This window comes from Podarcis melisellensis, assembly GCF_964234715.1.
Source record: "Podarcis melisellensis genome assembly, chromosome: 6".
In the NCBI taxonomy this organism is placed as follows: Eukaryota; Metazoa; Chordata; class Lepidosauria; order Squamata; family Lacertidae; genus Podarcis; species Podarcis melisellensis.
This window is the reverse complement of record NC_138538.1, coordinates 1,327,281-1,341,287: the sequence shown is the minus strand read 5'-3', so window position 1 is coordinate 1,341,287 and position 14,007 is coordinate 1,327,281. Positions and strand designations below refer to the sequence as shown.

Genomic DNA, 14,007 nt, shown 5'->3' with positions numbered 1-14,007 from the left:
TGGGGAGGGTGGTGTCATTTCAAGCAATCCATCTTCTGTGGAAATGTTATCTACATCTTTGCAGCTGTTGGGATGGTTTGTTACAAAACCTTGTGGGCAGGAGGGTGTGGGGAGAGGTGCCACTCTGTCCTGCCCAGCACTTTCGCCATCTTCCTGAGCCAGCTGTGATTCAGCAATCCTGGACAATGCAAGACAGCAGGCAGGCTGGACAGGGGACTCACCGCTTAGCCTGGCCCCCCATGAAGTCTGGCACTCTTGTGCCCCTTCTGGGGCTCCTCGCCCTCTGGGCTGAGCTGACACCCACCTCTGGTCAGAATCATAAGACAAGGAAGATCTGTCCTGATTTGACTGTGGGGTGTTTGCACATACTCCCATTTTCCTTCACCCATCACACACTATTCAATGGCTTTCCCTGTTACTTCTCAAACTGCAAAAATATGATACTATTTTAAAGTGGAGTCCTTGTGCTAAGGTCACAGAGCCAATTAATCCAGTTTAAGCGTGCAAACCTAAAGTTCAGGTATGTGGTTGTGCCCTTGGGACTGACCCAGAAACTCCAGTGGGTGTAGAATTCCATGGCGAGGCTCCATACGGGGTTCTTGCCGCAGGATCACATTCATCCAGTGCTTTACCAGCTACACTGGTGGAGTACAGGATCAGGTTTAAGGTGCTCGTTTTAACCTTTAAAGCCCTATACGGCCTAGGACCCTCGTACCCACGGGACCACCTCTCCTGCTATGTCCCGCAGAGGACCTTACAGTCTTCAAACAAAAACATCTTGGAGATCTCTGTCACAAGAGACCGGGGCCCTGTGGGACTTGACAGCTTTCCGCAGGGACTGCAAAATGGAGCTTTTCCACCAGGCCTTTGGCCAACGCACAGTCTGACCCCCTCCTTTGGTAATCCTCACAGAACTCTAGCCCAATGGTTGCCATTAATTTGATTTTGAAATGATTTTAAAATGAATTGATTTTAGAATGTTGTGTTACTTTTATTGTTGTTAGCCGCTCTGAGCCCGGCTTCGGCTGGGGAGGGCAGGATATAAAATTATTATTATTATTATTATTATTATTATTATTATTATTATTATTATTATTATTCCCTTCCACGCCCCAGGCTCAAATCTTAGCAGCGCAGCAGCTCAGGGGCTTTGAGAGATGTTTTTCCCTCACTGGGGCAGCAGCAGATGTGGGGCGCCTCTTGACACCTGATCTCATGCAACACAAAAGCCAGACTCAGAAGATGCAAGTAAACTCATGTTTTATTTGAGGGTAGAGCATTCCAGCAGCCTCTCCAAAGATGGAGGGAGGGAGCATGGCCACATACTGATGTCTGTTCCTGAGGCTGGGAATTTCTCAGTCATGGTAATCAGGTTCAGGAACTCGGTCCTCCTCAATGGGGATTTCGGTGGGAAGTGCTGTAGGAGAATCTTCTGGGACCCCTTGGATTGTCAATCAAAGACACCAGCCGAGAATATAGCAGCAAAACAAGAAAAGAGAAGGAGTCACAAGGGGGAAAGGGAGGCAGCCAAGTGATTGAGCATTTGGCCCTTAGGGCAGGCAGAAGTATTGACAGAATCATACAATTGTAGAGTTGAAAGAGACCCTCAGGGGTCATCTAGCTCAACCCTCTGCAATCCAGGAATCACATTCCTCACAGACAGACAGCCAAACTCTGCTTATCCAAGGAAGGAAAGTCCACAACCTCCTAAGGGAGACGGCTCCACTGACAAACAAATCTTAATGTCAGAAAGTTCTTCCTGTTGTTTAGTTGGAAATCCCTTTCTTGTATGTTATGTACTAAGCCTGGATCCTAGAGCAATAGGCAGGTAGGATCCTAGAATGAAACAACCTCATTGGCCTGCAGGAGCTGCCCAATCAGACCCCAGGAGGAAGTTAATCAGCCTATTAGGCTGGTAAGATACTAGGATACAACAACTGATTGGCCTGCAGCAGCAGCAGACCAATCAGGCTCCAGGAGGGAAACATAATCAACCAATCAGACGGGACTCATTGTGTAAATAATGTATATAAAACCTGAGGTTTGGGGGGAAATTCATTCACTGTTTTTCGGGCTGCAATAAAGAGCATGAAATCACTACGCAGCTCCGAGTATATTTCATTGTAAACTAAAGACTTTGGTTCGAGTCTGTAATAATAAAAATTAATCCTATCTTCTCCCAGTCTCCTCTTTTCCAGGCTAAACATACCCAGCTCCTTAATCCGCTCCTTGTAAGGCTTAGTTTTGTAAGATGCTTAACCTATGATTCTGTTTTAAAGAAAGTTCTGCAAGTAAAGTAATATTTCTATGGGCCTAGACAATGTTCCATTTCTAAAGGAATTTGTTCTAATGCTTCCAGTCTCTTCAAACTGTGCAATATTTAATATCTGCAACATTTTTACAGCAGAAAAGGCGTTAGAGTTTTTAATTCCAACTTCATGTTCCTGCATTCCTAGTAATAATGCAGAGCCCTCCATAAAGGGGGAGGAATCACAGACCCTTCTCCTTCCAGGCAGAGAGGAATTCTGCCTGGGCTATTTGGGTCAGTCCAGCTCAGGGACTGAACTTGGGGACCTCCTTGTGGCTGCTGGCTCAAATCTCTGCAGCCCTCTCACCTCTCAACCCTTTGCCAAATGCTCTGACTCCAAACCCTCTTTCTGAGGTCAGCAAAAACACACCGTTCCCCCTAAACCTCGTCTTCAGAACAGAGTGATGCAGGTCAGGAAATGCATATATGCACTGACACCATTTTGGGTAAAGGATAGGAGTCAGCCTATTGCAAAGGCTGTTTTTCTTATTACTAAACATGGAGGTAATATACAACTCCTCCTTATTCTGGGGATTTGCAAGGCAATGTGTCAAATACACTGCAGCTGCCAAATTGTCATGTACTATTCTGAGAATAAATTTGAAATCGGGGTGTCAGAATTTCTAAGGCAACCTGCATTCTTAGAAGGCTCCCTCACCGTTGGATTCTGAATCCAAATTTTAGCACCCTATTTCGGATATCATCTCTTATCCTGTGATTTCAAAACACTACATTCACAAACATCCATGCAAAGAATACGGCACAAAGTAATAATATTAAGAAGAACAGAAGAGAAGCCTCTGGATCAGGCCAGGATCTGAGCACAAGAGCAGCCCTCTCCTGTGACCCCTGGAGCAACTGGTATTCAGGAGCATATCCAGCCTCTGACCATGAAGGTCCCAGATGCTTCAACCTTTTCTCCTAGTGGAGTTGCTCCATCTCCTCCATCATACGTCATATAAAGCCTTTAGTAAAGACGCACAGATTGTCAAGAAAAGGGCAGAATACCTAATCCTGGACCCCTTCTGGCCAGCTTCTTCCACTTCCCCTATTGACGTGGTGGAGCTGGACTTTCCAGAGGGGCTCTTGTGCATTGCCTGGTGGTCAGAGTGTTGAACTAGGACCTGGGAGAGACCTGGGTTCAAATCCTGACTTGGCCATGAGGCTCACTGGGTTACCTTGGGCCAGTGGCTTCCTCTCAGCTTAGCCTACCTCACAGGGTTGTTGTGGAGGTTAAATGAGAAAGGGGAAGAACCAGATATGCCACCTTGAGCTCCACAGAGGAAAAGGTAGGCTATAAGCAGAATCAATGAAGCCAGAAAAATGACCGCCTGGTGGGTCCCACACTCAGTACCTGAGATGGTTTTCCTGCAGGCTTCCTCGCAGGCCTCTGTTGTCTCGAAGTTGTTGTCGTTGCCGCCACAGCCACTGTAGTTGAACTGGAGGCACTGGTCCTCCAATGGGTCGTAGTAGTAATGGGAGATGGATTCATTGCATGCTCCATATTCAGATGGCAAGAAGCACCTGCCGCTCAGATCTGTTGGAGGTAGAACAGATGGGCGTCCATGAGGGGATGTTCTCAGTCTCCAAGGCACTTAGGTTGATATTGCGGTTGCTGCCCCCATCTGTTGCCCAGAGAGGAGAGGTGTGTGGGGGGGGGACAAAGGGGTCAGGGATTTTGCCAGTACCTGAGTCTACGCAGCCCAGGCCACACCCAATGGAGCAGCACTTCTGGAGGAAGGGACAGTCTTGGTCAACTTGGCAGGTGTCCTTGCAGCGGGCAAAAGCTGCTACCTGTGGCACAGGGGGGCAATCACCAAGGTGCACTGGAAAAAAAAGAGATGGTAAGGGGGAGATTGAGGGTTGGACTACATGAGCCTTTGGGCACTCTTCCAATTCAGCAATGATAATATTCTGTGAGGTCTTTTCCTTCTGCCCTACCTGCCCTACCTGCAGAGGCAAGTGTCCAGCTTTACCTTTGCCCAGGACCTTTGCCCAGGACCTTTGCCCAGGACCTTTGGGTGGACCTGCTAAGTCCCTCCATAATGGGCTCTGCTCCCTCACCCTTCTCAAGACCAGGACCTCTGGCTTTTCCTGATCACCCACCCACCCACCCCATAAGAACATCAGAAGAACCTGCTGGATCAGGCCAATGGACAACCTGGTCCAGCATCCTCTTCTACCTCTTTTTCAAATCGGAACCAATGAAGGTGGTGAAGGTCCTGTGTGAGTGTCTGGAGGCAGTTGGAGGATGGATGGCGGCTAACAGATTGAGGCTGAATCTTGACAATACAGAAGTACTGTTTTGGGGGGACAGGAGGTGGGCAGGTGTGGAGGACTCCCTGGTCCTGAATGGGGTAACTGTGCCCCTGAAGGACCAGGTGTGCAGCCTGGGAGTCATTTTGGACTCACAGATGTCCATGGAGGCGCAGGTCAAATCTGTGTCCAGGGCAGCTGTTTATCAGCTCCATCTGGTATGCAGGCTGAGACCCTACCTGCCCGCGGATTGTCTTGCCAGAGTGGTGCATGCTCTGGTTATCCGCTTGGACTACTACAATGTGGTCTATGTGGTCACCTTTGAAGGTGACCCGGAAACTACAACTAATCCAGAATGCGGCAGCTAGACTGGTGACTGGGAGCAGTCACCAAGACCACATAACACTGGTCTTGAAAGACCTGCGTTGGCTCCTAGTAGGTTTCTGAGCACAATTCAAAGTGTGGGTGGTGACGTTTGAAGCCCTAAACGGCCTCGGTCCAGTATACCTGAAGGAGCATCTCCACCCCCATCGTTCTGCCCGGACACTGAGGTCCAGCTCCGAGGGCCTTCTGGAGGTTCCCTGCCTGCAAGAAGCCAAGTTACAGGGAACCAGGCAGAGGGCCTTCTCGGTGGTGGCGGGGATTAACTGGGCATCTTCTGCATGAAATTCATGTGCTCTTTCCCTGAGCTTCCCCAGCTTCCTGTGGCATATGGTTGCCTGCACTTTTCTGAACAACAAAAAAATGATATCCAGAGAAATGTTTTGACGCATGGATCTGGCAGGGGAGAGCAGAAGCAATTTCTTACCTAGACGTTGCACATCAGAGGCGGATGTGGGCTCAGTCCAGAGGGCGAGGAGCCCCACAAGGAGCACGAGGGCACCAGACTTCATGGTGGGTCAGGCTAAGTGGGTGTCCCCTGCCCAGCCAGCCTGCTCCCTTATATTGCCCAGAAATGCAGAGTCACAGCCAGCCCAGGATGATGGCGAAAGTGCTGGGCAGGACAGAGGGGAGCCTCTCCCCACACCCTGTGGCCCACAAAGTTTTGTAACAAACCATCCCAACAGCTGCAAAGATGTAGATAACATTTCCACAGAAGATGGGTTGCTTGAAATGACACCCCCTCCCCAAGGAAGAAGGGGCTTCTTGGCTTAGATTCTGCAAGCCAGGATGCCTTTCCATGGGGTTCCCAGCTGTACCATCAGCAGAGAGAAAGGGGTGGTGGAGCCCCTGGGCGGAGCCAGGATTTATCTTAGGTGTGGGCAGAACCTCAGTTGGTTATTTTGCATTGATTTGTATTTATTGGTGGGGGGCAACTGCTCACCTGCCCACCCTTGGCTACACCCATGGTGGAGCTCTGGTGGCAGAGACCCTCCTTCCTCTCCAAAATCCCTTTGGGTGTCTTCCTCTCTCATTGAAGTGCTGCTTCTCTCTGAATTGGCTCAAGTTGCAAATGGAAGATGTTCCTCCATCCCAAAGTAATGAGCCAGGTGGTGAGAGCCAAGGGTCCTGCACACACCTGACCTGACTCTCTCCCCTGCTTTGCACCTGAGATAAGATTCCCACCTTTGCACCTGTAACATAATTTATTGGATTCCAGAGGAGCCAGACTTTGCTTTCTCAGAAGCGATAGAATTATTTTTGTGGTTTATTAATTGTTGTTGTTGTTTAGTCGTGTCCGCCTTTTCATGACCCCCTGGACCAGAGCACGCCAGGCACTCCTGTCTTCCACTGCCTCCCGCAGTTTGGTCAAACTCATGCTGGTAGCTCCGAGAACACTGTCCAACCATCTCGTTCTCTGTCGTCCCCTTCTCCTTGTGCCCTCCATCTTTCCCAACATCAGGGTCTTTTCCAGGGAGTCTTCTCTTCTCATGAGGTGGCCAAAGTATTTATTAATTACCTTCCATTAACCCTAAGGTCCATGTGTGTGTGTGTGTGTGTGTGTGTGTGTGTGTGTGTGTAAGAGAGAGAGAGAGAGACTTCATGGTTGGTCAAGTAATAAAAAAGGTTACTCCAGCTACTTCTGAAGCGAGAGGAAGAACAGTAGGTCCTCGTTGTGGAGAAGATGGAGAAATGCTATTGGGTGACAGATAGAAAGCGGAACGGCTCAACATTTACTTTGCCTCTGTTTTTACCCAAAAGGAAGGTGATGTTCAACCTGGTGAGAACCAAATAAATGATGTAAGGAGGGGGCTGCAGCCCAGGATAGGAAAAGAGGTGGTGAGGGAACATCTAGCTACTTTAAGTGAATTCAAAACTCGGGGGCCTGATGAACTGCATCCAAGGGTACTAAAGGAGCTTTTGAGTGTAATCTCAGAGCCTTTGTCTATCGTCTCTGAGAATTCTTGGAGAACAGATGAGGTCCCTACAGACTGGAGGCAGGCAAATGTTCTCCCCATGCTCAAAAAGGCAAAAAAAGAAGACTCAGGGAACTACTAACTGGTGAGTTGACATCAATACCATGAAAGGTCCTAGAACAACAACAAAAAGTCATGAACAGGCACATGGGCGGTGGATACAGATTCAGTCTCAAGGAACGAGGCAGTTCCTTACTTGCTTGTGAAACATGGACCACTTATAAATGCCATCTTCAACTCCTTGAAAGATTCCATCAAGGGTGTCTCCGAAAAGTTTTACACATCACTTGGGAAGACAGGTGAACTAATATCAGTGTACTGGAAGAAGCAAAGATCACCAGTGTGGAAGCAATGATTCTTCAACATGAACTTCGTTGGACTGGTCATGTTGTGCGGATGCCTGATGATCGGCTTCCGAAGCAACTACTCTATTCCGAACTTAAAAATGGAAAGCATAATGCTGGTGGTCAACAAAAGAGGTTTAAAAACTATCTCAAAGCAAATCTAAAAAAATGTAGTATAAACACCAACAATTGGGATACACTGGCCTGCGAGCGCTCTAGTTGGAGAACTGCCTTTACCAAAGGTGTCCTGGGCTTTGAAGACACTCGAACTCAGGATGCAAGGGAGAAACGTACTAAGAGGAAGGCACGCTTGGCAAATCCACACCGTGATCAACTCCCACCCGGAAACCAATGTCCCCACTGTGGAAGGGCTTGGGGATCCAGAATTGGCCTCCACAGTCACTTATGGACTCATTGTTAAAATAGCATTTATGGAAGACAATCTTACTCAGCTATGAGTGATCACCAAAGAGAAGAAGGACTCTCCTTCCTAGGAGGTTTTCAAGTAGAGCTTGGATGGCTATCTGCCAAGGATTCTTCAGCTATGATTTCTGCATTGTAGGGGGTTGGACTAGATGACCCTTGGGGTACCACCCAACTCTAAAATTCTATGATTCTACACTGTGCAGAGTCCCCTGTCCAGCCTGCCTGCTGCCTTGCATTGTCCAGGATTGCTGAATCACAGCAGGCTCAGGAAGATGGCGAAAGTGCTGGGCAGGACAGAGGGGAGCCTCTCCCCACACCCTCCTGCCCACAAGGTTTTGTAACAAACTATCCCAACAGCTGCAAAGAGGTGGTAACATGATTTCCACACAGTTGCCTGAGTGAGGAAGACTGCTTGAAATGACACCCCCAAAGAAGAAGGGGCTTCTTGGCTTAAATTATGCCAGCGAAGAATCCTGCCCACCCCGGACCTGGTCCTCTCCAGTGCTTTGCAAAGAGGCAACATTTCCATCCTTGCATCTCTGTCGTAGTTAATTTGATCCCAGAGGAACTAGGCTTTACTTTCTCGGGGGGGGGGGGGAATAAATATTGTTGTTTATTAATTACCTGCCCTGTGTGTGGGAGAGATAAAGAGAATGAAATGGTTCTGGAGAAAGTTTGCAATGTTTTCCAAAAAATGTTTTTCTTTGAGATACAGTATTTCACATGGAACTATTTAGTGAGTTTGTAGAATACTTGAGTACAGTATGAGATATTATTTCACAGGATCATAGAATTGTTGCATTGGAAGGGAACCCAAGCATCAAGCTTCCTCAACCTTGGCCCTCCAGATGTTTTTGGCTTACAACTCCCATGATCCCTAGCTAGCAGGACCAGCGGTCAGGGATGATGGGAATTGTAGTCTCAAAACATCTAGAGGACTGAGGTTGAGGAAGCCTGATCTAGCCCAAACCCTTGGAATGCCAGAATCACAGATGACTACCCAACCGTTGAATGCCTCTTACTGGCAGAAAATCCATCTTAACATTTAGGACAAGACAAGAATCTCCCTTCTTGTCATTTGAATCCATTATCCTCTGGAGCAGCAGAAAGCAAGATGGCTCCATTTACTTGCATATATTTTGATCTGTAAATCTTACAGGCATCATTGTGATCCATGTCCCTAATTGCTGGGCTACTTTGCCTCCCCATCCATTCTATGTTTGTTTGTTTTTTGCATCTGCACAAAGAACTCTGGGACTGGAAGTACTTCTGCAAATAGATCCCATAGAAAAAGCACACACACAAAGACCTCTCTGACTCTCCAACGACAAGTCCTAGTCAATGGCTCAAGCACATTCTCTCTCTGTTCTAGAGAAGCACCAGGACCAGCAACATGTTGCTCACATGGGGACTTGCTCTGCCTGAGCCGCACTTCTTGCGATTGGCACCAGCAAATCTTACCAGATCTGGACAACAGGGCTGTGTGTGTAGGGCAGAGGTTCGCAGAGAACGTAAGAGCAAAAAGAGAACATCTCCTGGATCAGGCCACTGGCTCCTCTGCCCATAATGACTAACGGGATGCCTGGGGGAACCTGGGTGAGCTGGAAAAGTACTTTCCCCCCAAACCCAAAGTCCTTTCTGTTGGGGATAATTCAGACTTAAATTCCCAGGTGTCGGAAAAGGTTATTTATGTATGCTACAACTGCAGCCCGGGTTTTGTGAGCCCAAAAATGGAAAACGAGTGAGGTTCCAACCAAAGAAGAATGGTAACTTAAATTGACAGAATATGCACAACTTACAGACTTAACATTTCTCTTATTCTGTATGTTAAGAACTTACATTTAAAGAAGATTGGAAAACTTTTATTGAATATATGGGAAATAATTGTGTGCACCTGAAAATGTTGACAGCATTAAGATAAATCGAACAGTGTAAATACATTTTGATGAATGCAATAATGGAATAATGAATGGTTTAGTTTTTGTAAAATATGCGGGTATTTTTAATAAGCAAAATGAAGCATGGAACGAAAAGAAGGGAAGTCATTGATATGTTAAGGATGTTGAAATGAGTATTTTAAATTGTAAAACAGGAAATTTAACAATTATAAAAAGAAGAAACATAGAAAGTTGCCCTAATACTAAGCCCAGAGCTGACTGTCAGAATTTGCAGGAGGGATTCCACCAAAGGACTGTTATGTTGATGATTATTCTATTATTGGACTGTCTGTCAGTATGCTTTTTGGTATGTTTTTATTATGTTTTTCTCATTGGTGTTCTGTAATGTGTTTTTAATATTGTACACTACCCTGGGATCTTTTGATATAGGGTGATATATAAATTGAATAAACCATAAACAACAACAACATACCTGAACATTGGGTTTGCACACTTAAACTGGATTAATTGGCTCTGTGACCTTAGCACAAGGACTCCACTTTAAAAGAGAATCAGACTTTTGCAGTTTGAGAAGTAACAGGAAAAGGCATTGAATAGTGATGGATGGGTGAAGGAAAATGGGAGAATGTGCAAACACCCCACAGTCAAATCAGGACAGATCTTCCTTGTCTTATGATTCCGACCAGAGGCGGGTGTCAGCTCTGTCCAGAGGGCGAGGAGCCCCAGAAGGAGCACAAGGGCCCCAGACTTCATGGTGGGTCAGGCTAAGCGGAGTTTTCACTGTCCAGCCTGCCTGCTGCCTTGCCTTGTCCAGGATTGCTGAATCACAGCTGGCTCAGGAAGATGGCGAAAGTGCTGGGCAGGACAGAGGGGAGCCTCTCCCCACACCCTCCTGCCCACAAAGTTTTGTAACAAACCATCCCAACAGCTGCAAAGATGTAGATAACATTTCCACAGAAGATGGGTTGCTTGAAATGACACCGCCCTCCCCAAGGAAGAAGGGGCTTCTTGGCTCAGATTCTGCAAGCCAGGATGCCTTTCCATGGGGTTCCCAGCTGTACCATCAGCAGAGAGAAAGGGATGGTGGCGCTCCGGTTGGAGAGACCCTCCTTCCTCCACAAACCCCTTTCTGGGTCTCCTTCTCTGGGGTCTGTGAGACTCAGACCTGGCTGGACCAGGGCATGTTGTTCTTGCCAGTGGAAGATGCTCCTCCATTCCAAAGGAGGGGGCCAAGGGAGCCAAGATCCTGCCCACCCCCGACTTGGCCCTCTCCACTGCTTCGCCCAGAGGCAGCCTTTCCTTTTTTTTAAAAAAAGATATTTATTAAAGTTTTACAAAAAGAAAGAGGTTACAAAGTAAAAAAGAAGAAAAAAATAAAATAAAAAATACAAAAATACAGAGAAAAAATACAAAATACAAAAAAATAAAAAACAGTTAAAAACAAATCAATCTTTTCATATCTTATATTTCATTTATTTGTTTCCCTGATCTCCTCACGCCTCCCTTTTTTGTATTCCAGTTCAATTAGTTAATTCAGCAAATCCTTTCCCTCTTTGTTTTTATCTTAATCCTTTACCTTAATGTATTGTAACTTTACCTTCTCACCTAATAACAATCCATTTTTACATACTCTTTTATAACATTACTGCCAAAACCATTTAACTTCATTCCGACATCATTCTAACATTCCTTAATTTTACCGTATTTATCTAAGTAGTCTTTAAATTTCTTCCAATCATCTTCCACCAACTCTTCTCCCTGGTCTCGGATTCTGCCAGTCATTTCCGCCAGTTCCATATAGTTCATAACTTTCATCTGCCATTCTTCCAGGGTGGGTAGATCTTGTGTCTTCCAATACTTTGTGATGAGTATTCTTGCTGCTGTTGTGGCATACATAAAAAAAATCCTATCCTTCTTTAACACCAATTGGCCGACCATGCCCAGGAGAAAGGCCCCTGGTTTCTTCAGGAAGGTATATTTCAATACCCTTTTCATTTCATTATAGATCATCTCCCAGAAAGCCTTAATTCTTGGGCATGTCCACCAAAGGTGAAAGAATGTACCTTCATTTTCTTTACATTTCCAACATTTATTATCTGGCAAATGGTAAATTTTTGCAAGCTTGACTGGTGTCATGTACCACCTGTATATCATTTTCATAATATTCTCTCTTAAGGCATTACATGCCGTAAATTTCATACCTGTGGTCCATAACTGTTCCCAGTCAGCCAACATAATGTTATGTCCAACATCTTGTGCCCATTTTATCATAGCAGATATCACCGTTTCATCCTAAGTATTCCATTTCAACAGCAAGTTATACATTCTAGATAATATCTTAGTTTTGGGATCTAACAGTTCTGTTTCCAATTTTGATTTTTCCATCTGAAAAAAGTTCTGTCCTTCTTTAACACTAATTGGCCGACCATGCCCAGAGGAGAGGCCTCTGGTTTCTTCAGAAAGGTATATTTAAATACCTTTTTCATTTCATTATAGATCATCTCCCAGAAAGCCTTAATCCTTGGGCACGTCCACCAAAGGTGAAAGAATGTACCTTCAGTCTCTTTACATTTCCAGCATTTATTATTAGGCAAATGAAATATTTTTGCAAGCTTGACTGGTGTCATGTACCACCTGTATATCATTTTCATAATATTCTCTCTTAAGGCATTACATGCCGTGAACTTCATACCTGTGGTACATAATTGTTCCCAGTCAGCCAACATGATGTTGTGTCCAACATCTTGTGCCCATTTAATCATAGCAGATTTCACGGTTTCATCCTGAGTGTTCCATTTTAACAGCAAGTTATACATTCTTGACAGAGTCTTAGTTTTGGGTTCTAACAATTCTGTTTCCAATTTTGATTTTTCCACCTGGAAGCCAATTTTCTTGTCCAAATTGTATGCCTCCATTATTTGATAATAATGAAGCCAATCTCACACTTTGTCTTTTAGTTTCTCAAAGCTCTGCAATTCTGGGTCTTCCTCTCTGGGGTCTGTTAGACTCAGACCTGGCTGGACCAAGGCACATTGTACTTGCCAGTGGACGATGCTCCTCCATTCCAAAGGAGGGGGCCAAGGGAGCTCGGTGTTGTCAGCCAAGGATCCTGCCCACCCCTGACCTGGCCCTCTCCACTGCTTTGCCCATAGGCAACATTTACACCCTGGCATCGGCAGGGGTACCAAGTGGAATGAGCTCTGCCCTGCATAATCCATCATGTGGCACGGGGCATGCACACCATCTGAATGCCAATGCCCATCGCCTGCGAAGGGGGGCATTCAAATATTTGGCTCCTAGGTCCATTTGTAACATGATTTATTTGATCGCAGGGGAGTCAGACTTTCCTTTATCAATTACATTCTCATACATGTTTATTAATTACATTCTCTTAACTCTAAGGTCCCAGTGTGTGTGTGTGTGTGTGTGTGTGTGTGTGTGTGTGTGTGTGAGAGAGAGAGAGAGAGAGAGAGAGAGAGAGAGAGAGAGAGAGAGAGAGAGAGGATGAAATGAATCCGGAGAAAGGTCATGCAGTTCTTACCAGTAGAAAGTTTTTCCAATGTTTAGTTGGAATCCGGTTCTATCTTCTGAAGCAGCAAAATGCAGTTTCCTTGCATCTATTCTAAGCCTTATACTCTGAGCTTTCACATGATTTGTATGTCTCTTGGGGCACGTTCTTGGGGTTGCTATAGCAGGTTCCCCCCTGGTGGTGAATTGTTGAATAACAATATGAAGCTGGATGGGGAGTGTGTTGTGTGTGCTCCAAATTTGGAACTGATTTTAGTATTTCTCCAAGAAGGCAGGAGGAAGGGAGCACAAGGGCTGGAGAAATAATAAAGGGATGGTGCAGGAACTGCTGCCAAAGTCCTTAAGCGGCTGCTGTGAGGCCAAGGTCACCTTCCTGGGCTTGGTGGTCTCGCTGAACAGGGTTGCCTTCAGATGTCTTTAGATAGTTGTTTACTTCCTTGACATCTGAGGGAAGGGCATTCCACAGGGCGGGTGCCACCACCGAGAAGGCCCCCTCCCAGGCTCCCTGTAACCTCACTTCTTGCAGTAAGAAAACGCCAGAAGGCCCTCAGAGCTGGACCTCAGTGTCTGGGCAGAACGATGGGGGTGGAGACGCTTCTTCAGGTATGCTTTGGGAACCACTGCTGTCGAAAGAGGTATTGGCCACTTTTCTTGTCCCCAAAGTAGCTCACAATGAAAGAGTTAAAATGCATGAATGATAAATATAGGAAGACTTGGAGCAGCCTTGGCTATCCAATCAGAAGCACCATAGCAGAAAGGTTATGAAACAGCGCCTCCTAGCAAAGACTAGGCTGGTACTGCAGCTGTCAGTGAAAAGTGTGAACAAGCAATCGAAACCGGCTTCAGACTGGTATTTACACTTCCTTTTGTTTTACTTCGGAACAAGGATG

At 46.0% G+C, this 14,007-nt stretch overlaps 2 protein-coding genes across 3 annotated transcripts in view; both read right to left on the bottom strand.

The window, feature by feature from the left end:
- LOC309373054 (uncharacterized protein) overlaps window positions 1-14,007 on the bottom strand; it is a 71,674-nt gene that overhangs the window by 41,336 nt on the left and 16,331 nt on the right. The window lies entirely within an intron of this gene.
- Window positions 1,244-5,473, bottom strand: LOC309373140 (eppin-like). The gene is made up of 4 exons (XM_081917381.1): window positions 5,373-5,473; window positions 3,997-4,134; window positions 3,663-3,845; window positions 1,244-1,441 (listed from the first exon to the last, which is right to left on the bottom strand). The coding sequence occupies exons 1-4, from the start codon at window positions 5,455-5,457 to the stop codon at window positions 1,356-1,358; spliced, it is 492 nt and encodes a 163-aa protein (XP_081773507.1). The 5' UTR covers window positions 5,458-5,473; the 3' UTR covers window positions 1,244-1,355.